The 24,294-nt window shown below is 40.2% G+C and overlaps 3 protein-coding genes across 3 annotated transcripts; 1 reads left to right on the forward strand and 2 right to left on the reverse strand.

Moving 5' to 3' along the window:
* Positions 1-8,916: 8,916 nt before the first annotated feature.
* LOC139334228 (uncharacterized) lies at positions 8,917-11,705 on the reverse strand. Its single transcript, XM_070966996.1, has 6 exons — positions 11,582-11,705; positions 10,942-11,088; positions 10,000-10,214; positions 9,396-9,543; positions 9,121-9,243; positions 8,917-9,007 (listed from the first exon to the last, which is right to left on the reverse strand). Exons 2-6 carry the CDS (start codon positions 11,039-11,041, stop codon positions 8,958-8,960), a joined length of 636 nt encoding a protein of 211 aa, XP_070823097.1. The 5' UTR covers positions 11,042-11,088; positions 11,582-11,705; the 3' UTR covers positions 8,917-8,957.
* Positions 11,706-13,137: 1,432 nt separating this feature from the next.
* On the forward strand, positions 13,138-18,135 carry LOC139333810 (cell adhesion molecule CEACAM6-like). The gene is made up of 7 exons (XM_070966466.1): positions 13,138-14,450; positions 14,873-15,217; positions 15,311-15,532; positions 16,208-16,498; positions 16,851-16,932; positions 17,008-17,047; positions 17,128-18,135. Exons 1-7 carry the CDS (start codon positions 14,411-14,413, stop codon positions 17,191-17,193), a joined length of 1,086 nt encoding a protein of 361 aa, XP_070822567.1. The 5' UTR covers positions 13,138-14,410; the 3' UTR covers positions 17,194-18,135.
* Positions 18,136-18,635: 500 nt separating this feature from the next.
* Positions 18,636-24,294, reverse strand: LOC139333809 (cell adhesion molecule CEACAM6-like). The gene is made up of 8 exons (XM_070966465.1): positions 24,100-24,294; positions 23,616-23,749; positions 23,338-23,414; positions 23,045-23,250; positions 20,994-21,257; positions 20,424-20,735; positions 19,874-19,976; positions 18,636-19,651 (listed from the first exon to the last, which is right to left on the reverse strand). The coding sequence occupies exons 1-8, from the start codon at positions 24,158-24,160 to the stop codon at positions 19,588-19,590; spliced, it is 1,221 nt and encodes a 406-aa protein (XP_070822566.1). The 5' UTR covers positions 24,161-24,294; the 3' UTR covers positions 18,636-19,587.

Raw genomic sequence — 24,294 nt, forward strand, 5'->3', positions numbered from 1 at the left:
GTCCCCATGACTCACAGTATGGATGGCTAATGTCTTTAATTTCAATGTTGATTAAATTACAGTAGAGTTTTCCACAGGTTTAACCAAACAGGCTTAATGATCTGTGTGGTTTCAGGACTTACAAAGTATCACGCCGACTCCTCCAGCCACCAGCAAGCAGGCACAGATCAGGCCTCCAATTCGTAGCCTTTCATAGTCTGTTAGACAAAAACGTTAAAAGTTAAGAGGCTTCTGGTGCAGCTTGCAGAGCAAAAATGCACTTGAGGAGAATTTTTGTAAGAATATTTGACTCATGGCCCATCTAAAATTGCACAAGACATGTTTTTAATGTTATTTTTAAAAAGTCAAATTTGCAATTGTGGTTTTTTGTTTGTCAAGCATTTCAAATATCTAATAATGCAAATGAATACTGCGCTGATCTTTTTATAATCCATACACACAAGTGAGAGGATAGCTTGTGCATAGTAGATTAAAAAAATGAGTGGATCAGAGTGTCTGTACTTACTGTAAACAAATGGATCTGCAGACCCAACATGAAGGGAGGAGAAATAAGAGAGGAAAAGAAAAATGAGTGATAACCTTCAAACAATTACACAATATGACAGCTCTGTCAAGATATTCAGAGGTTTACTGCCCCAGCAATGCAGAAGACCAATTTTGGGTTGTTAAGGCCATTGTTATGGCGACAAAAGAAAATAATGTATTTGATTTCTCCCTAAACCAGTTTCTCAACAAACCAGTCTCAGAACAGGATATGGTGAAAGTCGAGTTTTGATCTTACTTGCTTCAGTTTCCATGAAAAGGGTGAAGAGCACTGCAGGAAAGTCAGACAAAGAAAATGTTAATTTGTGTCTGTATATGCATATATATCTTGTATATGAGAAAGAAATGCACAGACTTGCATTCTTAGAGCTCTGGTATGATTTTAAAATGCTTTGCTTGAGCAGTGATCGGTACAGTTTTTGTTTTGTCAAAATATCTTTAACATAATCTTCCAGAGAAAAGAGAATAACCCATGACCTTGTGACCATATGTCCTTGTTGTGACATGAGATGTGGACATAAGTGTTAGGTATGTGTTTTCATTTTATTTACCTGCCACAACAGCCACAACAGAGAAATGTCCCATCTTCAACACAACTAAGAGTCAGATAGAAAGAGAGATGGGTAAAGACGGGGAGAGAGCATGAACAAAAGCAAAGTGTTTCCCATCATTTTTCCTTTGTTTCTCACACACGTAGCAAAGCTCACACGTCTCCCTCTCCCCAGGCACAATGTCCTTGTTGTGTGAGAGGTCAGTGTCTTGTCAGCAGGGATACATTCTGGTTGTTTGGAGAGTAAACAACGGATCATTTTTTGCTTGGGGCAAAACCCAGCAGGCTTCCAGACAATTTTCCTTCAACCTCAAGTCAGACTCCAGAAAGAGCTCATCGAATCGAGCCAAACACTGTCATGTGCTTTACAGTATCCAAGGATAGTTTCTCAACCTCTGGCTTTCTTTCTGTCTTTCAGCATCATATGAGCAGTTGAATCTATTACAGACTTTATGAAATTCAAGTACAACTTTTCAGGGATATTATTGAGTTTTTTAATATGCATTGCAAAACTGATACATAAGTATTATTGATAAATTGGCAAACTTAAGGTCATTGCAGATCAACAAAAGCCAAACTCTTTTCTAAAAAGCATGAAAAGCACTTAGCTCTGTATAATGTTTAGTTGACTCCCTGTAATGTTCTCCTTAGTTGCTATTTTCAAGAATGAACTAATGTTTTTACAAAATAAATCCAAAGTGTATTAGAAAACTAGGCATGCAAAGTGGCTTTTCATTGACCTCAGTGTAACCTCTAACTGGCCTTGGACACTCTTTGGCCCCCATGGTGTTTAGATTCACTGCATTTTGGGAATTCAGTGACCTTCCTCTCCGTTGCTCTGCTTCCTTCTGGCTCAGGTGAGTTTTACATTGACAGGTAGTTTTATTTTTGAAACATCCCTGCCTGCAATCCTGACGAAAGCATAGTGCACCTACATGTAGTAATAAATAAAACATGTTTCATGTTAGTAAGTCCTTCAAGAAGACTGAATACTTTACAAAATACTTTTTTTTCTTCTACATGGAACTTCTTGGAACTTCTTGCAGAGATACATACTTTGCAGCAGCTTTTCAAGGAATGGCCATCAAATGAAAACAAAGATAATACAGAGACTTCTTATCATGCAGTTTTTGTTCACTTATCTTTGATCATGGCCCCAGCCCTTTGTCAAAAAATGTCATTGCAGCTATCAGTTAGCATGACATCAGTGAAGGTCAAACTATGGACAGGCCTCTGTCATTAGAGTCTCGTGTCTTAAGGCAGAAGAGAGAGGAGTCGACTTTCTACTTGGACTTAAAGTGATTCAAAAATAATAATTACTGTAGGTTTTGCCCACTCTAATGTGGACATTACAGTTGAGTGTCCTTCACATTTTACAGATGTTCTGTCAGCATCTACTGCATCCTTTACTCTTTTGCTAACTGAATTAATGCTGGGCTTCTTAACTGTTTTTAAATGCTAATTCAATTTCCCTTGGCTAAGAGAAAAGGTTTAATTAAAAGAGAGCACAATGCTGCATTTGTTAAGTCAAGACTAATCACAAATGAGCCCATATATTATGGGGGCCCTCATATATGGACAGGGACATAATTTCATAGATTATAAACAGATGCCCCACATGCACTACACAAATGAAAATAAAAAACATGAAATTCACTTTTCAGCACAAACATATTCAGTCCTTGTCCCAATTTTCTATTCAGTTTGTTTTAATTTTTCTTGAAATATCTAATTCAAAAGCTTGTCTTTCAGTAAATTCCTCAAATGGCCTCGACCTACCACATGTGTTTCAATCTGTCTTTGGTAATGCAAAACATTCATGAAGCATAAATGAAAAACACAGAAGAATCCATCCCTTTCATTCAGCTTTTTCACAGAGAGGTGACCTTCATCCCTAACCCTCACTCATCCTGCCTTGCTCCTCCATACAGTACCTGTGCTTACCTGCGCTGATGGTTCCAGAGCAGAGGAGTGTGTGTGAATGTTCCAAGACACTGCCCGGTCAAAAGTGTGTATTTTCTATTTTACCTGAAGAACTAGCTCCTGCTCCTCCTCTTTGTTTGGGATATAAACTTAAGTGTGTGCACGTGTCCACTGTAAGTGAGTGATGGTTGAGGGGGTGTCGCGTTCATGTGCATGCGTATATGAGACCAGTGACAGTATTATTCTATAAACATCAGTGTGTCTGCCTGTTCACGATGGAGGGAAAGACAATACATATAATTAACACAGTGTACATTTATTACACTCTTAGTGACATGGATTCAAATGTTCATATTAATATCTTCATGGTAAATCTGCTTTACATTCTGATTCACCAGTGAGACTACTTTCACACACCAGTAACAGTCAATGACAACCAGCTCTACAGATATCTCAGAGCTTATAGCAGAATATCTCAAGTGTATTCTTAAATTTCAAATGAGACAATGACAGGATGAAGCAGCGAGTGTGTGTGTTGTGTGTGTTGTCACCGTTGTCTCTCTGCTCTCTGTGGCTCTGTCAGGTATCCCAGGTATCTCCCCAGTGCTCCTCTCTCTGTGGAGCAGCTTGTACTGTGTTGGTCTCATGGTTGACAGGCATTTTCCTTTTTTTTTTTACTAAAGCTGTGCAGGAGGGATAGATTTTACTTAACCATCATGACTGATTCAAACCACTCGCATGAAAGGGTCCATTTTTTAGTTGATGCTTATTGTTGCATAAAAGTCACTTCAACGACCACAGGTAAGCAGGTGGAATTCGCTTCTGGTACAGCATACAACAGCAGTTTCAGACATCCTGTAATGCACGTTGGTGGGCATCTGTGTAGACTTGTTGGTGTTAACAGAATGTATTTGTATCCAATACATGTGTGCAGAAATATGTGAGTGCATGCATGTCACAGTGGTGACCTGTAACTATTTATACTGTTTCCTGTCACTCAGTGACAAAGCTGAGGCATGCATCAGCCTCTTAACAAATGATAATACTGTGAGGAGATAGAGAATGACAGAGACGCACACACAAGGGGACATACTTCAGTTGATGGTGTGTGTTTGTGTGTGTGTGTGTGTAGGCGAATGTATGTGTAGGTGATAATACAATAATTTGACTGCAGATAGAGTGTAAACTGGTGATGACAAGACAAAGAGAGAGCGATAGGAGAGGACGTTTATACTGACTTACTCCCATTTAGTGATTCACATTAACTTGCATGGACTTATTTTCCTGGATTACTTCAGTTTTAGAAAATTATTCTTCTTCACTGTAACCAATTATGATGACCAAAATCTAAATGCAAAATGGCCTCAAGCTGATTTTTAAGGGCTCTATTGCCACACTGTGCATGGGTGTTGTTTCTGGTTTCTATCTGCTCAAAGCACCAGTTGCCTGTAACATCACTTGACACTGAAAAGTTCCTTTGTTCCATGTCAACGAAACGTCACTGATAGAATTAGACGAGCTACGGAGTAGTTTTCCTCAGAAACACATAATCTCATCCCACATCCCGCTGCTGAGCATTTTTGTGACAACCTCATGAAGCAGAGCACAACATTAGTGTTTAAATGCATTTGCAAATACCCAGGGTAACCTATTGCTATCCTTGACTGTATGAGTAATCCAAGATATACATGAATCAAATTAAATTTGAAGCTTTTAAAGATGTGAAGATATAGCTGTAGAAGAAAGATCATTTTTTAACAAAGATCAGATCGATCGATGTGTAGACAGAAGAGACTCTATATGGCTCTACCTGTTCAGGCAGCTATGCAGAATCAGATCGACGCTGCAGAGCATAAAACCACATCTTTTGATGTCCATCCAGTTTTTGTTTCATTGGTCCGCCATGAATGTCGTAAAAAGTAGAGGTTAGGTGAAGGTCAGTGAAAACGATTCTAAAAGTTGTACAGTCTGTCATCGTCTCGACTCAGGACGATCGGCTTGTTACTATTTAACTTTAATTGTAATAGTTTAACCTGCCTTTCATCATGTATTGATAGGTGAACCAAGATAAACTCATTCATTGTCAGTTAAAGGTCATCTTGAGAACACACACAGAACAATGTAGGTTATCAGTGGACACACACACACACACACACACACACACACACACACACACACACACACACACACACACACACACACACACATATGGCAACACATGTGTTTCTGTTATGGTGGTATTCAGGGTGTTTGCCCATAAACAGTAAAACTAAAGGTCTAAGAACAGTTTAGCTTACACAGCAGTGAGCGAGATCCAGTCAATTAGCAAATGAGAGAGCTTCACATAGACCTTTATCCTACGGAAGTAATTCTTAATCTTGCAAAGTCGCTTTTTTTCTCAACCAGAGGTAAGAAATGACGAATCAGACGAAAGCAAATGTGACCTGACATGACTCCTGCTGTAAATACACCACGCTCATTCCACTTTATGTCACGCAAACATCAAATGTATCTAATCATACTTTGATTGTAAGACTTGTGGAGAACATGAAGAAATCAGAGACCAGAATTTGACAGAAACCTATCGTTGGTGAACCGAGGTGTAGCTGAGCAGCTGAGTCAACACGTTGCTCCATACTGCCTCTGTTGTATCAACTAAAAGACCAGGCAGAGTTCTCTCCTGCTGGTTGTCCTGTGTGTGTGTGTGTGTGTGTGTGTGTGTGTGTGTGTGTGTGTGCGCGTGTGTGCGTGTGTGTGCGTGTGTGCGTGCGTGTGTGTGTGTGTGTGTGTGTGTGCATGCATGTGTCTTGCTGGCTGTCCATGCTGCTCTATCAGGTGTCACAACACCGATAATTAAGACCACAGTCAAAAGCAGTCAAATACTTGTTGTATATTGTCGTTTTTGGCGTATTAGTGCTCAATTAACTGAATTCTAATATAAAGCAGAGATTGTATGTTTCTTTACTTGTGTTTGAGTACTTGTGTTTGTGTGGTAAAGTAGCATTATATCAGTGGGGAAGGTGTGGGAGACCATGACACAGATTTCAAATCATCAGACTATTGTGAATGTATGGTGGCCCTGAGGGCTCAATTCTCAAACTTAAAAAAACACATGCAAATAGACTGTTGAGCAACTATCCAAAGGATCAAAAAATATAGTCGCAGAGAGGCTAAGAAAGGGAAAAAACTTTTACCTGACGGACGTGCTGGTTGATGATAAGTCATGGCTGTGAAGAATGTGTTACGTTTCTATATTTATTGCAGATCAAACACAAACAATGGGACGTTTTCATGATCTTAGACATTTCCATGCATCTTGTGTGAGTATCAAAAGCAAAGCGTAGCAAAGCGGTCAGCAAAGTAACACGTTCCCCTCTCACCCTCTCAGTTCATTCAAAAAACCCGCCAGGTGAAGAACAGCTGATATTACTACTGCTGACACACCACCCACACCACGTCACGCATATGCCTGTATGTGACTAATAGTAAATTCATAAAAACGTACACCCACAAAAACTACAAATGGCATTAGCCGGCACCTACATAGACAAAACACAAGCAATTTAATTTTTGTGCATGTCTTGTCAAATTAAAATGTCAATTTGACAAGACATGCACAGCATTCAGAAAGAAAAAATGCTCCAAAGTGAGAAAACACAATTGAATACAGAAACGCAATAAATAACACATTTGATAATGGAAGAGGGGACACTATAAAGTTAATTTTGGTTTTGTTGATGTCATCATGCAACATTCCAGTACCTATACTACCATAATATATAGTATGCTACAGAAAAGATTTAGCATGTCCCAATAAATACTATGTCAAATGCAGCATGCCAAAAATATCAGGATGTCTGACCTACAAGGCAAAGATACGTCACATTGACTGAGCAGCCGAGAGCAGCGTTTGTACAAAGTCTTGGCACCTGTTCCAAATTGCAGATTTTTCCTCTTTACTTCAAATTTAGCACTACAGACTGTGACAGATGTATTGAGCAAGAATGCATGCAACAGTGTGTACTTGTCAAGGGCAGCCGCAGTATGCACTAAAAGTAAAAAGAAAAAGTATAGTTTCTGTTGCCGTCAGTGCCACTCGCAGTGTTTCTGCTGTATATTTGGTTGTGTTTTCTGTATTTGCAGTGTCTTTTTTCTTGGCTTGGATTCTTAATTTGCTTCTATTTTGTCCCTCCCATTGACATTTTAATTACATGTTGAAATACCTACAGTTAATAAAAACTCCTGTTGTTTCTGTTACTTTGTGCCACATACCACCAATACAACTGAATAAAAACTGAGGGATGAAGGACAGGAGCACCAAAAGCCTGTAGAGCTTGTGTTCTGACACAAACAGAAATGTGAGGAGTTCACCATTAGGGGGAAGCACAAGAGCGGTGCACTGCTGTCCCACATCTCTCTCAGACACTCTTTCACATGGCGTTGCACCTTACAGTAATTGCAGCAAGTCTACCAAGTTATCACAACATGTAGTCCTGTGCAGTAGCGGCACCACTGCAAAATAATTATGCAAAAGCACAATGATGGTGATATTGCAGAGGACACCAAGGCTCTAAAGAAGAGGCGATACAGAAATAAACATCCAACAGCTGCATTGAAGCACAACTTACCAGTCCATGTTTGAAATGCTGAGGGGCAGACAACAAGCTGTCAGACACAGTTGTATGAGTCTGGCTAAAAAGGAAGGGCAGCTGGTGCAGAGTGATAACTCTAACATTTGCAGTAATTAAAAGAATCTGTCAAGAGCATTGCAATTTAATAAATCTCTGCATGGGTTAATGAGTGCAGAAAATAGACACATGAGTTTTTGTTTTGACATCATGTAACTTTAATTCGGGCCACATACTAACAGCAGTACAGAACAGGCAGTAAACAAGAGCATATAGTAATCATAAACATGTCTAAATTAAAAGACAGAATACAGTGCACAACAACAAACATCAGCAACAGCATAAGAAGAAATACATTCCCGAGCTTACCTTTGGTAACTGTACAACTAAGAGCTCCTGTACCTTGCCTTCATGCAAAGACAGTGACTGAGCGCAAACATATAAAAACACTTAGCATGACAACATCAAACTCGTTTCACTAAATCTGATGGAGACAGAAATTGTTGTTTTAAGGTTTGGTTTTTACAACCAGTTCTTTTGAAGTGAATATTTCTCTCTGTTGTTGTATTGACTTGGTATCTGTGCAGTAAGTGCTTCCCTCAAGTGGACAAACTGTGAAAGTGCAGCTGTCCAGCCCTGTTTAACTGGGACCCCTGTCAGTGAGTATCTTACCTCAAAATTTGTTGTTATACAGCTGTAAAACATACAGCACGTATCAAACAAATAAACAACAAAAAACCCCAATATATTAAACATTGTTAGGTTGTGAGTAACATTCACAGGGTCTAATGTTCCTCATTTAACTGTCTGCAGGCAATCTTTTTGTGACATTTGTGACACTTACTGCTGCAGTCACTAGCTCAACCTGAAGTAACACATACCATGCATTGTTAATTTTTATGTGTGCCAAAAGCTGAGTCTGACTACTGCTTTCTACACACATGCTTAATTGTTTTGGCCACATAGGAGGGCACAACAGCAAATGTTACATATGATTTATAAGCTATGTACAATAAAAGTGGTGCACATTGACGTATGACCCTGTTCGAATGGGTTGAAGTGTTTGTTTGAAGTGTTCAACGCTATCAGGCAATTATTGAGGGCAGAACAAGGAAGTAATGGTATCACGGGTCAGACTGGATCCGGCCTCACACAATTCAGACTTCTTCATCTTCAGACTTGGGCCCAGTGTCACTTTCACTTCACTTAGATTGGTCAAAGGGTTGAAAATAGAAACAGTTCCTTTTTGTCTTTTTTCTTCGCGTGTGAAGCAAAAAAAAACAAAACAGTCTTCCTTTGCTTTCTGGCTCCTTTTAGTCCTTTGTTACGATTGTGGACATATCATCATCTGTTTCCTTTCCCCCTGAGAGCACAAAGACAATAAACATTACTTCATCATCAATTCAATTTCAATCAATTGTCAGTTTGTGGTCAGTGGGTTACATTTTATACCAGTGATTGAAGCAGTGTACTTACTGAAGCACTTCTGGAGGGTCTCAGATCTCTGCAGCATGGTATACAACAAACCAGCCACCAACAGGACGCCAAAGAAGCCCCCAATGGTACAACCAATGAGAGTGGCGTAACTGGTGCCGTTATCTAGGAGCAAAGATAGCAGTGAGGCAGGAGAAAGGAAAACATTAGGTTTGAAATGAATGTGAGTGAATGTAGAGTTCATTAACACATCCCAAAGGGAGTAGGTATTATCACTGTACGTACATGTACAATGATTAAAACAGAAGAGTCTTTACCATAAACATGTAGGACGGCAGCAGGTGCATCAGGACTATTTGACTGCTGACATACAACTCTTGTGCCGTTGTCGGAGAAGGATGTTCCCTTGAGGGTCCACACAGCCTGGGACTCATCTTTCTTCATGTGACAACTTCCATAGAGAGCCTGAGGAGACAGACAGGGAAGAGAGTGAAGAACGATTCAGAAGAGAGGACAATGAAGAAAGAAGAAGAGATGAAAAAAAGAATATACACGATTGCTCCTCTAGACCCAACCTGCACAGGTTAAGCCAGTACAGATAATGGACATATGGATGGTCAACATGCCACTGAAGGTTTTGCATTCAGATGAACAAGTTCACACTGTTCACAAATTTATGTCTTAATGCTACCAAACAAAACTTAAATGAAGTAGTCCTGGTTGTTTCGGCAACACCTGTGGTAATAATGATAATTTATCAATTATGCACAAGCTGCAATTACTTTTCTCATTCAATTTACTAGCTGATCTGAGAGATGTTGCTAACCTCCTCAGCTTTGTGTTCATGTGTGTGTGACGACAAGGGAGTGTTACTGAGGGGAAGAGGAGAAGAGAGTGAGGATAAGGAGGCAACCACCTGACCTGGGGGATATCTTCCACGTGGCCGTTTGGGCAGGTGAGGCTGTAGTTGCCGTGATTCCCGTAGTAAGTGAACATAAGGTCAGGAGACTCTTTTGGCACTCCACAGCGAAACACTGCAGGTTCTCCCACAGCCACTGAGACGTCAGCTGGGCGTGTCCGGTAAATGAGAGCTGCAGGCTTTGGTGCGCTGGTGGTGAGACTCAAAGTGTTTTCAGCTGGAATAGTGATAAAGTGTTGACAATGTGTGTGTGTTTGTGTGTGAGGGAAAAGACAAAGAGGAAACAGCAAAAAGTGGAAAAAAAATTAATGAGATCACTGATGAGTCTAACATAATTACAGATAATTAAAAACATATTTATCACCTTGTGTAAAATCTAGTCCTAAATCTTTCCATTTGTTGAGACTGGATTTGAATTCACTCATTATGTATGAATGAATGACTAAAGTTTTGCTGAAAGTCTCATAAACACTGTCAAAGCAGGGTGTGCAGTGCAGCTGCAGTGGTCAGTTTGATCCTGATCCTTTTATGACTTCTTCTATTTATGGCAATGTATGGGTGCTGATTTTATTTTGGGTTTTCTTTTGTCCCTTTTTAGAACTTGAAACTCCCATTGTCTTTTCCAGCTAATAGGGCCCAGATATAGTCATCTGCAAACATCTATTTGCAAAAATATATTCAGGCGGGAAAAAAAAAATTTCTACTTCAGTGTGCTCAAGCCTCTATTGCTCAATGCCAGTAGCACTTACCTTAGTGTTAGCTTTCAGAAGGGACTGAAACCATGCATTTTCTCTAAGTGGTTCGAGAACAGCTATCAAACTTTGGGTACGTCTTTCATCGTTTTTTTATGCTCATTTCTGCTGGAATGGTAAGAGGATGAAAAGACTGGAAACTCACAATTTAAATAAATCTTTTATATTGAAATCAATGACGTGGTTCGTTACCTGAGGAGGATGTGGTGATTTGGAGCACAGCCAGCAGCAGCACGCAGATATGAGAAACATTCCTCTTCCTCCTCATCTCTCCTGCCCTCCTCTTCTTCATTGTTTCCTCCACTCAGTCTCTCTTATTCCATAGGTTACTCTGCTAAACTGTGAACAGTAACTCAACTTTACTACAACTGTGAAGGAAGGCAATGCATGTCATAGCACAAGACTGCTTGTGTCTCCGGTTTCATTCAAATGAAAATATAGGCATTATTAACACTTGAATGACTTTTACAGATACAATGTGTCAACGCTTCATCAAAGAGTTACCAGGATTTTGTGAGATGAAAGTGAGTTGAGAAAGAACTGGTAACATCTGAATGTGAAATAACAAAAAAAAAAAACAACCTTTTTGTTTCTTTGGATATTTTCTGTACAATAATCATTAAGTTTACGATAATGCCAAGCTTTAATTGGACAGCTGACATGCTGAGAAAAATACAAGCAAACACAACCATTTTATATATTTTATCATCTTTCAAATGCAGTTTCTAATAACTGTATTGTAATCCCGTTACCCATAATTTTGACTCTTCTGTCACCAAATCAGTCTAGGTTTTTGTACAGAAGAGAAATAAAATGAAATGGAAAAAACTACCTTGAAATATGCAGGAAGCCAAAACTTGCAGATTAGTAACATTAACCGCAGAGTTAAGAGGAAATTCGCCAGCAGCTCCGCAGTTAACTTCCTTATTTGAGGATGATGATGGCTCTTCTTTCAAAATAAACCCTGTTTACGGTCAGAAGCCTTGACACCTTCTCTAAACTGTCATTCTGATATTTATATCTGCTGCCAGTGTCTAAATAAAGAGTGAAGAAGTCGTCACTGTCTCCACATAATGCTGACTCTCTGTCTCACTCCATACTCCCACTCTGAGGTTGGATATTAAAAACGCACCTGAAGGCATGTGGACATCTTCCTGGTTTACAAGATGGATTTCTGAGAATGGCAAACAGGTTGAGCAGGCCTGGCCTGAGCCTGTAAAAGCTGTGTGGGGAGAAACGTCAGCAAATCGAGCAAGGCTTTTCTTGCTGTGCCATTTACTCTCACTCTTGTAACACACATACACACACACTGATCTGTAACCCCCCCGTGTCTCTACTTTGCCTACCGTCTCTCAGTCTTAGAGAATGAGCTTTAAATACTTGGATAACAAAATTTTACTTTCAAATAAGTTGCTTCTTGCTGAAGGACAAACAGCCTGACCTGCTGCCATCACAGCAGAAATGGCACCACATTGCTCTTGCACTTGTTTGAATGTCCAGTGTAAATTAATTATATTGCTTTGTTTATTGTTAGATAAAATGATAAGTTCAAAGAGAGAGTTTAAATTTAGGCTCTGCTGCTCTACACCCATGCCAGCATCTCTGTGAGGTTGTGGTCAGGTGCCATGAAGCCTGAAGCTAAACGCTACCATCATCATGATAACGTGCTCACATTGTAAATGCTCAGGCTCGCTGTGTTAACATGTTTGTTAACATGCTAACTTTTGCTAATAGGTTGTTGGCAGTCACGTGACATTAAATTCAGACTGAGGGCCAGAAGTGAGAACTACAATATATGAGATGAAGGAAAGTTCTTACTGGGTTAGTTTGTATGAAATTACGAGAGAAGGGTTTAAACATAAATCAGACCATATGTTAGATGTGACTCTTACGTTACGAAAAGAAGTGATTTTTCAGCTGAATCAAAGTTTTGCTGCTAATGAGACAGTGGGTATAAGCAAGACGTCGCTCTACTCTCGAAAACAAACGAAAGCAGACTAAATTATGGAGGTATAAAATGCATTATCAACGGTTGGTTCCACGACCTCGGTACCAAAGTGCTCCGGGATGACTGTCGTTTTGTTTTTTTCAAGGCTGCGCAGCTTTTATTTTCCAGTGGATTAACCGGGCAGCAAACTTTCTGCACCGCGGTGCTGAATGTTGATGTTTACAATACGGTTGCCTGCTCAGTTAACCCCTCCCAAAGGTCCGCTGAAACAGCACTAAATAACAAGACAGGATACGTTCATCTGTTTTATGTCAAAGTGTCAATGCTGATTTAATGTGGATTAACAGAACAGCGAACTTTCGGAGCTGCTGTGCTGAGTGACGCTGATGTTTACGTTCGGGTAGTTTGGTCGGTTGACCACTCCCAGAGGTTTTAGTGAAACGCCACTGAAGACGTGGATCATCTGAAAACAGGACAGGGTATGTTATTTTGGCATTTCTGCATTTTTTACCTTTATGAACAACAGCATTTGGTACTCAACCAAAGCTCCTCCTGGTTTCTTGGTTTTATCGATCTGAGCAACCGTAAACGACGCAAAACGACGGCATTTTGAGTGTGTTATCGTGCTTCCCACGCACAAAATCACTTCTGGCCCTCCATCTGCAGTTCGCGCCACAACAATAGAGTGACGTGACGTCATCTGTAAACAACCTATTGCTTAAGTTTAGACACATAACACAACTGATGTTAAGTAGTTTTGCAGGTGTTTTACAGGAAAGTCAGGTGTTCTCCAAAGTTCATCCAATGGTCACATGAAATATAAGTTGTAAATTTCTAACAGTTGCCAAACTACAAATCAGGAATCTTGTGTGTAAACACAAGTCCACCTTACTGGAGATCTCTTTCACTGGGTATCTGGCAACTTTGACCTGTTGCTAGAGGAAAGTCAGTGCTCTCTGGTGGTCATGACTGCCCAAACTGTTCAAATATTCAAGTACGTTAAAAAGCTTGTCAAAACATTGTCCAATACTAAATAACTGTGCAGGAAACCATCAAACTGAGACATCAAATGGTGATAAACACGTCAGTGATGATTTTGACACTATTTGAATGCCATACACCCTCAACAGATGTAACACTCAGACTGAGAGACAACCACAAGTTCCCCATTTACAGAAGACTATGTTCCGTTCTGCTGTTTATTTTCTGCTTTTGTCTAAGTTCTTATTTTCTCTACATTAACTGCTTTCTTCTCATATGTAATTTTTCAATTTTTGTACCAAATTAAACACACACATATCTATCTATCTATCTATCTATCTATCTATCTATCTATCTATCTATCTATCTATCTATCTATCTATCTATCTATCTATCTATCTATCTTACATACATATGTTTAACTTTCTTGTAAAACATTGCACCATTTACTGTGTCACTGTGGTCACTGTGGCATGCAAATGATTTGGAGGCACCAGCTGACCCCTCCCAGCATCTCATAGAGAATCACATGTGTCAGAGCTTTGCTTGGATATCATTTGTCCAAAACTATCTTACATTTTCAGAACTGCACAGCTCTAATTTATTTATTTTGCTTCCTCCTTCCTTCTGATCCATGCTGCTTGCCATCACGCCTACTTATGAAAGATAAAATCAATTCCCCAAATTTCAAATCTGTCTGGAAAGTTTGGATTTTCCATTGATGTGGAGAAGATGATCATCACAATTCTGGTACTTTTGATCCTGAAGCCAGGTAAGGAGAGATATTTTTTCAATTAAGGCTACACTTCAAGGTCTGTAAAAGCATATTGCACTGTTCTGTGTCTACATCACAAATTAGGCAGAGGATAGACACATCCAGTCATATGAATTCTGATCTGTTAAAACCTGAACGAGATACACCCAGCAGGGACATAGTTTCATTTTCACAGGAGATGGGGTTCAAGAGACAACAGCAGATTTCCGTTTGATATGCAATCTAAAATCTCATGCAGCCATCTGAAAAACAGACAAAAAAAACCAAACAAAAAATCTTCTCATCCTGAATTGATAGCATATTTATTGTTGCAGAACAGTATGTTTCCGTTTATTCTCGTGCGTCTTCTTTTAATCCTGCATTTACAGGAAATCAGTAAAACTGATAAAGCACATCATGACATCATGATCTCTCTGCAGGAACTGTGAATGCTGCATCCCCAGTGACCTTTGAAAACCTAAATCCTTGTGCTTTAAAAGGATCATCGGTGGAGTTCAGGTGCTCATACAACTACAGTGATAAGGAAATTGTTAGTAAGACTGCATGGTTCAAAGGGGAATTAAAAGATGGCCTCTGGAAACGTGTTGCGCTCTCAAGCCTTCTTTCATATCAAAATCGTACTGAATATGTTGGTGACCTGCAGCATGACTGTAGCCTGGCAATTCATGACCTGCAAGACAATGACACTGGACATTACTACTTCAGGTTTGATACGGATGCGTATGGATGGCGTAGTAAAGGTTCTGTGTATCTGACTGTCACAGGTAAAATGAATTTACATTGAGTGTTATTCTTCAAGTTTAACAATTCCAGCTTTTCTTAACACCATGGTCTCCGTTTCTTTAACTGATGTCCAGAGCTGAGTGCCACGGTGTACCCTGACAGTGTCAGAGCAGGAGACAACGTTACTCTTGAATGTAAAACATCCTGCCAACTTCCCAGCATGGTTTGGTTCAAAGATGGACGTCAAATAGCCAAACCAGAGTTCCAGGCTCAGGGAGAGGATTCAGGGAATTATGTATGTGCTATTGAAGGACAGGAGTCAGCGACATCGGAGCCCGTGCTTCTGGATGTTCAGTGTAAGTATCTTTATTATGACGTTATTGGTTGAGAAAGGTAATATAAAGCAAACAAAATCTGAATACCTTTATGTTATTTCACTGTGTGATGTATGTACATTAGTTATGTACTGTAATTCCAGATTCTACAGGCAGACCCCTGTTGGAGCTGGCACTAATGGGTTTATCTCCACATGTATGCACACTATCCGGACCTCAGCTTTGCTCCCAAAATCTGATATTTTCTTCAGTTAATGATGATGGAGCAGGGGGCCCTAAGTCTTAGAGGTCTACACCTATAGTCACAGAATCTGGAGTTACATTATGTAACTATTTTTCCATTTTGCATAAGTTTAACCCTGTAAGAGCTGTCACTATTAGGATAAGAGTGAAGCTGATGTAGCTAACATCTACTGTGACACCAATGTCCACAAGCAGGCAACATACACCAGGCCACAACCCTGCAAACATAATTTTAAGACAGGGAGGTACTGATTGGTCCCCATGCAGCCCGTTAATAAGAGATGATGGGATCAGAGGCATACGGTTTTTTAAATCGCCTATTCTTTGTGAATTTACGCTTTGTCTATAAATAATCGTGATCATGCATGAATATTTCATTTTAAACCCACTTAGGTGCAAAAAAGACTATAAGTGAATGTATACAACAGCACGTTGGTTGCATTTTTAATACAGATCCTCCTTTGAACGTGTCGGTTGAGGTGAATTATTCTGGCCACCTGACAGTGGACAGCAGTGTGAATCTGACCTGCAGCAGTGCTGCTAACCCTCCAGCAGACAACTACACCTGGTACAGAGGTACTGTTTCCAGTTTCAGTTCCATGGTCCAGGTGGGCTCAGGACAAGTGCTGCCTATTCCCTCTTTGGGGGCATCCCCCACATTCTACATCTGCCAGGCCTGGAACCCCCTGGGGGAAGACAAGTCAAGTGAGGTGCCGCTGATAGTGGATGGAACAGACAGTGACGGTGAGTGTACGGCGGAGATAAGAAGATTAATACACTGAGCAGTTATGAGCTGTGTTGATTGTGACCATTAACTCATCCAGAGGGGAATGATAGTCCGAAAAGTGCAAACTAGCCTGATTGGAAGAACGTTTAAGTGGGTTTAAATTAACATTTTATTCATTACATATGTAACCCTAAATATGGAGTTAAATTAAAAACTATGTTTAAATGGGCTAATTTCAGTTCACACAAGCATCAACTATATTTTTACAAGATATTTGTGAAACATTTATATTTGTATATAATAAAGGAAAATCTCATATCCTGTTAGTGTAATTACTCATGCAGCTTTCTTCTACCTCTCCCTTTACAGCTAATCATTTGATCCTCCTTGTTGGTGTTGGAGTCAAGGTTGTTATCGTGCTGTTGCTCACGCTGGTTATTATCTGGGCTTGGTAAGTTAAGTAAGTTTTATTATGACTGTTATGAAATGTTGAAGAGTTCAGTGTGTAAACTTTTGTTATTCATAGTTTAAGGAGGTGGAGACGTAAATCTGCTGTGGACAAAGAGGTGAGGAGGACCGGCTCTGTTTAAATAATTAACATGACAGTGTCTCACAAAATGTCTAATGTTGCCCCATTGTGTTTCAGGAGAACAGCTGTGATTATGAAAATGTCAGCTCTGTGCAAATGAGTAAAAGAAACAACAACAAATAAACAACAAAAAACCCCACAGGGTTCAGCGGAAGGAAATGTCCCTTTACAGAAACTAGTGAAGCATGATGACATTTTATCGTGCTTGATGAGGCACTTGGCACAAAGATCTCTGTGGTTTGTGCGCTGCCTGTCGCTGAGCTGAGCTCAATCAAAGGACTGCTGCAGTTATCAGAGTTGAGGAGAAGTTTGACAGCATGAAAGATGCAGCATTAATTCCTGACTGTCCTTCCTATGTCTCTGTAACACTGGAGGCAGAAGGGTTACACATGGTAGGAAAACAAGAAAACATGTTTATTTCATCAATGAAATACCTACAACCTTAAAAATGGTCTGAATGCAGCCTCTCTTGCTGTATTTGCAGCGGTGACAAAAGCAGTAAGGATAGCAGGAATGTTAAACCAGGACATGCTGCCCCCTAGAGTTTAAAATGCTCACACACATTCTTTTCTGGTATACTTGTAAGTACTTTGATACCTTAAGTCTACCAACTTGCTAGTATTACTTACATTATCATCAACCTTCTGCTTTTGAACCACATGGTTAAAGTTTAATAGTAATATTCAGTGTTTTTAATTGCAACAGAAATGACATACAACAGCAAAACATTTTATTGGTCAATGGATGTCAACGTTTTTTCTTTTTGTTTGTGTGTTTCTCAATGTAAACTGATCTGCCTCACTCAGATAGACATGGCAGAACTTTGTCAGTATGACAGTAATCAATGATTGCTTTTCAATAATCTCTTTATTGAAAACTACTGACACCTGTAAACACATTTCACACCAGCTGTTTTTATAAGACATACTGCCAAACCCTCTCATTTTCAACATTATGATTATTATTATTGTACTTGTAAACAGTATGGTAATAACATATTTTGCTATGCAATAAACTCACTGTCTGGTAAAGTGTTGGAAAATGGAAATAAAAAAAGCTGTTTGTAAAATCTAAGATATCAAGCATTTTGTAAATCTCGGTATCACTCTTCAATATGCTAAATACATCACACTAGCTTACAGCAGTGGTATGTGCGCCACTAATTATCTCTATTTCCCATTAAAACATCATATAAATGTTAAAAACGAACAGAAAATGCAACCACGTGATGTGCACATATGTGAAACCATCTCTTTAACTGTTCAGGAGATGAAACAGCTTACTTTGTAATAATTAGCATTTAAAAATAGAAGATGTGTGCACAACTTTACTCAGCTCTTCTCACTTAATGATGAGAAATCAGACTAAAGCTAAATTCTAAAAATAGACTAATGGCATGAAGAGTTGTGATCCAAGTACATTTTGTAAATGGATGTCCTGGTGTCAGAGTCACTGTCCTGCTGGTTTTCATCCTCCTCCACTTCTCCTCAGGCTCTGGTCAGTATCTGTTTGAGACTTATCGCACTGAACAGTTTACTCAAAACCACACTTTGTGACCCAGACCCAACTGCTAACTGCTTTTAATTGGATCATTATAACTGTATTCTCCCTCGTCATTTTCACGCACAAACATGTTTTCAGCAATAGCTGCTTCAGTGCCTTCTGTGCCATTGCCTATACAGCACAGTCAAAGTATCAGTGCTGACAACTGTCATCTGTGGTCTTCATCCGTGATGAACCGTGGAGGGTGTGTTCAAATTCTGTTCCTGCAACAGTTAGAGCACTAAGTCAAAGGCTGATCCCTGACAGCAACATGTAGCTTATCTCACAGAACTGCACTGACGCAAATGGAACAGAGGATCAGAAAAACACCAGTGAACAGAATCAAGACAGTCTGACAGGTTTTCCTTTGCTTCAGTTCTGCTGATGTTCAAATTAAGCAGCGACTCTCTTAAAGCCCAGGTCGGCCGAGCTCCTCCTCATTCAGCTCAGTGTATTGAAATCCAGGAATGAAGGCTCTCAGTGCTGTGTCCTGCTTGCTTGGATGCATAGGGATGCCTACTGTATGATCTCCAGGTTCAGTCTGTGTGAACTGGCACCACTGTCAGCAATCTTAGAAGAAGTTCTTCTTCTGTGTGTAGGAGTTCAGCCATGGGCTCAAGCAGGCTGAAATGTACATCCTGTGCATTCCTGTGGCCCGCATCTACCCAATCAGCTGCTTGATTTCTGAATGTTTCTAAACATTTTTTATTGTATCTGAAGTAAATTAAAATAATCAAAAATAGTCTGGCTGCAGCCTAAGCCAGTTTGTGCATTGAAGATGAGGATGAAATATTAGTTTTAAGGGGTTTGCTTGGGAACATGAGAAGTGAAGGTAAACCCTCTATCTGAGGGTATTTAGAATAAAAATCTACCTATCTTGAGTCACTTGAATATAGTAAAAAGGTGCTTTTTGGTGGTTGTAGGGTCTTTGCACTTCGTTTTGTGCTTTGTGCATAATCAAGTCCAGCTGAGTCCTTAAGGTGCTGTTGCAGTCGTCGCAGTGAGGACATATGACTGGTGTCTGGATGACTTCCGTCTCCTAAGGACACAGAAAAACAACTCATTAAAAAATGGTCACATTTACATTATTAAGTGAAGTTTTCTCTAGTCTCATTTTCATTTGTTTTTTTATATAGTAAATAATTTATTCATCATTGTAACATTGTATGTGACCCAAACCTAGACACTGTCCTATCGCGCTGCTGAAGATCCTTGATGCTGAAGTGCTGATAAATAAATATAAGAGAAGCAAAGAACTCACCTTGTGATCACAAAAGCCACTACGGCTATAACAGCCAGCAGAACACCGATGGCCACCCCGATATAGACCAGCTTGCTTCCTGAAGAGTCCGACGGAGTCGTTGCTGTGGTGGACAAAAAGGGATGAGAGCTTACTGCTGGTCAAACTGTCTCAGGCATCATTTTTAAATGCAATGTGCATGTAAATGGCTAGACCTTGGACCAGGAACACCCAAGTGCATAGTATGTGTAATGTAAAGGCATTTCACAATGTTGGGCTTCATGGCAGCAGAGCCTGCAGGTGTTTATCTGCTTCATTTGTTCACCATTTTGGGATAATACTGTTGGGATAGTAAGAATTCAGCCTTTTGATAGTACCCTACCCTTTTGTAGTATTCTAACAACCAAACAAGTTCAATCACATTTTTAGGTGATAGAAAAAAGTCATTGTCAAAGATAAGATGAATTGTACAAAAAAAACCTCTTCAAACATCTGACCAGCTGTTACTCTGGGACTATTTTCTGCAGGATGAAGGTTGCTACTGAAAACCTCAGATTCTGTGGTCACCTACCTCTGGAGCTTCTGAGTGTTACGCTGTCAGTCTGTGATCCATGTCTGTTGCTCGCCACACAGCAGTGTTGCCCATGTTCCTCAGTGGTGATGCTGGCACTGCTGAGTGTCAGGCCTCTCCCTGTGGGTGTAGCCAGGGATTGTCTTGCTGGATGAAAGCTTTTGTCTGCTGTAGGGAGACATGCTGCACCCTGGTACCAAGCGTATGTGTGGACAGGTGGGTTAGCATCACTGCTGCAGGTCAGAGTCACAGGAAGCTCATCCTGTAGCTCCCCAGCAGGAGAGACTGAGACAGTTGTGTTTCGAGGAGAGTCTAGACAGGGAGGGGATGAAAGGTCAGTCACAACTCGCTGTGAGTCAAGGGATTCTGAACTTTGTTAAACTAAGTTTCATCATTTCTCAAAAACTTGTGCTGAGATCCTCTTTCTTTCCTTGCTTCTTTCTTTCTTTCCTCCTGCTTTAAGTTTACATGTATAGCAGAAAAAAATGAATGAATGAGCAAATGACTTTGTAGATGTCTGCTTCTCCTGTCCTGAAGACTGAATTTAAATCAGGATTAAACTTCACTTACACTCTACATCAATGTGCAGCATTGTGGAGTTCTGCACTTTATCTCCAGTCTGTATCTGACAGTAGTAGCTGCCGGAGTCATCTGATGTAACCCTGCTGATGTTCCACACCTGTGCAATGTGTCTTGGGCTGGTGCTTGTGCTCTTGTACCATCTGAAGCGGGCCTGTGGACCAGCTGCAGGGCTGCAGCAGGCCATCTGCAAGGGCCCGCCCTCAGTGATGCCACTGGAGGGATTTGCTGACGCTGTGACTACACTGGACGAGTCTGGAGAAAACAAAGGTTAGGGAAGACGGACAGTACGTATGTAATTAGATTACTTACTGTAGACATTCAAGTAGACAAAATTCATCATTTGACTGGTTAGTCAATCTAATGTTTTAGCAGGACAAAATCATCTCAATTAGCAAGTAGTTGCTGAATGAGAAGTATTGACTTCCAATGCTTTTCCCTCTCGATGTTTCTGCAGCTTTGTGGTCTGGTGCTCTCTTTCCAGGGATTTTAGAAATATGAGGTAGTCCAACCACCCGCCAGATAATATAAAAAGATTAATGTAATACTTTCATATTTTTTCCCTTTTTCATTCAGGCAACTTTTCTATTACATTTTTTAAAAAACAGCTGTGTTGCAAAATTTTTCTTTCTGGTGTGAAATAATGTTTCTCATTTCTGTATTATTCTTGGCATAAAGAAGATCAAATGTAAGGAAAAAACATTTTAGCACCCAAGTTTTAAAAACCGCTGTATGTAATGTCTAATTATGATTTTAAAAAAGGCAGTGGTTTTAACATATTTTTCGTCAGTAATGGTTTAAAATTGCTTTTTGAATTGCAAAGCCACGCTCTGACCTCTGACCTACCTAACCAGACTTCCAGTTATTCATTTCTATTGCACTGTATTCCACCTTTTTTTTTTTTTTTTTTCAGCCCACAGGTTGCTAGTACTTAATGAGCTTTTGTGAATAACAAAGAATGACGCAACATGGCAACCAAGAAGAACAAGAAAACAACCACTTCATATGGATGTTTCTCAATAATTACTTAAGACTATCATTGTGGTGGAACAGCACCAACCACCCTCCACACACAAAATGAGATGGCTCATCAGCAGGTTCTAACACCTTAAATTGACTTAAATGCCCTTTTTTAACACTTGTCAGCAAAGAAGTTAGTCCCTACATGTTTGACTGTGAGTGATGTTGCTACGAACATCAATGTAGGACCTGCTTAGAAAAATGGCACCGGTCTTAGACATTGAGTTTATACAGTGCTTAAATGCAGTCAACGTTCAGTTTCAGTTCTACTTCTCATAAATAGCACAAAGGATTGCATATAGGAAGTGGTTACTACTTACTGCATAAACATGGACACTTGTAATAGTAAGTCATGCAAGTGAACAAAGTGCAGATATTCTTAGTTTCATGTTTGTTTCTTGAACAGTTCGCACTGAACAGCTACCACTCAGTACTGTTACTTTAAAAGGGTCACTCCCAGGCAGACAGCCATGGAGCAACAGACAGACAGACAGACAGACAGACAGACAGACAGACAGACAGACAGACAGACGGACGGACAGACGGACAGACAGACAAGTTGTAAGTAAGACAGTGATTGAGACACAAAGGTGGACAAAGCCACAACATAGAGGAAGGAGAAATAAAAGGACTTTGAGGTTTATCTGCTGTGATCGGTCAGTGCACAATGACTTGAGACTTCTTTAAGACTGTGAGACGATTGTGAACTGTGGGTGAAACTCAAGCCCCAACTGATGAAATTCACCTGCCTTCCTTGTAGTTAAGATAACAACTTGAAGTAAGAGCAGTTATATGAGGCAGAAACATAGATTCTGTCACATTTAACTAGTTTTACCTGCTGTTGGCATTTCTAATTTCAGCTTTACGCTTGTATTTTCTGTAATATTTTGCAGCTCTACATATTATGAATTAGTGATTGATTTTTGTGATGGTAGTGCTTTGATAATGAAGATTGTAGTGATGAAGATGATTATGCTGTGTAAGCTCTGTTGTAACATTAGTTGTAAATGAAATATTCCCACCTGCGACCAGCAGCTGTAAACCACTCTGCTCTGGCAGCTTCTGTGTAGGGTGGCTGGTGATGAGGTAAAACACGTATGTGCCGCTGTCTGACTGTCTCAAATCAGAAATCCTCAGGGAACAGTTTCTTGTTCCTGGCTGTCCCAGGTACTCCACCCTGTTCTGGTAGGATGGCTCTGGTAAGATACCGGCACTGTGGAAGACATATCTGAGAAGGACAGACACACAGACTTAGGAACCTAAAATGAATCGCAGGTCTGGTCTCGTGTCTGTCTCTGTGTCTCTTAAGCAATACCTTGGTGTGATACAACGGCTGTCACTGAGACACCACATCTCAGACAAAACTTTGTACTGTTCTTCTTCTCCTTCATCCTAAAAATAGAAAACAATGAGCTTTTGAACAAGGTGTTCAAACCCCCTCCAAAACTTTAATTGCAGTCTTAAAATAGCTTAACTCAGTTACTCGTTACTAAACCTCTTAGAGTTGCATGTTTCTGTTGGTTCTTTTTAGTCCTGGCAGAGGACGTCTTCTAGTTAAAGACACTGCTAACAAAGCCTTCTTTATTGAATCACCTGAGCAGAGAGCTGTCCCTCCTCCTTAGAACTTTGGGGGTAGTCATAGGAACAAGGGAGAACCACTGAGGAGCCAATCACAGCACAGATAGGACTGGCGGGGAGACGAACTGACCAATCACCAGCAAGAATGCCTGAAGGGCAGAGGAAAATGTATGATAATAAGCGTATAATAAGTATTAGGAGCCACGCAAAAAAGTAAGCAAAGTAAATCAAAGGGACAACTATTAAAATATATTACTGCCAGCAAGAAGATAAATAGAATATGCACGTAGCTGCTGGATGCTGCTGCAGAAATGTCCAAGACAGGTAACATGACACTTAGTGAAGATGTTATACATCTGCCACTGAAACAGCCCTCTAAGCAGTCCTGACCACACATCTGCTTTATGATTTTAATCGTATCGTCCCATGAGTTAATTGTCAAGGTCCAGCGCTGGATGTGGATGCCACCATGAGCTGGTGTATTTATACAAGCTCTTACCTTTCAGAGAGAGTGTGAGCAGCAGCCAGCAGCTCCGTGCAGCTCGTCCACCCATCCTCATCCCTCCCTGCTGTGGCTGTTCCTTGTTTGTCGCCTGCTCACCTCTCTGTGGTTTCACCTCCCGACCCCTCTCTGTGGCTCTCTGATCCTCGTCTACCAATCTACCCTGCTGCACTGCTCGGTTAAGCCGGGGAT

The sequence above is a fragment of the Chaetodon trifascialis genome, chromosome 7 (assembly GCF_039877785.1).
Source record: "Chaetodon trifascialis isolate fChaTrf1 chromosome 7, fChaTrf1.hap1, whole genome shotgun sequence".
Classification (NCBI taxonomy): domain Eukaryota; kingdom Metazoa; phylum Chordata; class Actinopteri; order Chaetodontiformes; family Chaetodontidae; genus Chaetodon; species Chaetodon trifascialis.

Coding starts and splice junctions, on each gene's coding strand:
- LOC139334228 (XM_070966996.1), bottom strand. CDS start 11,041: ATGAAGAAGAGGAGGGCAGGAGAGATGAGGAGGAAGAGGAATGTTTCT. Junction 9,244..9,395: donor TGCCGTCCTACATGTTTATG/GTAAAGACTCTT, acceptor CTTTGCTCCTAG/ATAACGGCACCAGTTACGCC. Junction 9,008..9,120: donor GACCCTCCAGAAGTGCTTCA/GTAAGTACACTG, acceptor TTGTGCTCTCAG/GGGGAAAGGAAACAGATGAT.
- LOC139333809 (XM_070966465.1), bottom strand. CDS start 24,160: ATGAGGATGGGTGGACGAGCTGCACGGAGCTGCTGGCTGCTGCTCACA. Junction 23,415..23,615: donor AGGGACAGCTCTCTGCTCAG/GTGATTCAATAA, acceptor TTCTATTTTTAG/GATGAAGGAGAAGAAGAACA. Junction 21,258..23,044: donor TTTACAGCTGCTGGTCGCAG/GTGGGAATATTT, acceptor TGTTTTCTCCAG/ACTCGTCCAGTGTAGTCACA.
- LOC139333810 (XM_070966466.1), top strand. CDS start 14,411: ATGATCATCACAATTCTGGTACTTTTGATCCTGAAGCCAG. Junction 16,499..16,850: donor GGATGGAACAGACAGTGACG/GTGAGTGTACGG, acceptor CTCCCTTTACAG/CTAATCATTTGATCCTCCTT. Junction 16,933..17,007: donor CTGGTTATTATCTGGGCTTG/GTAAGTTAAGTA, acceptor TGTTATTCATAG/TTTAAGGAGGTGGAGACGTA.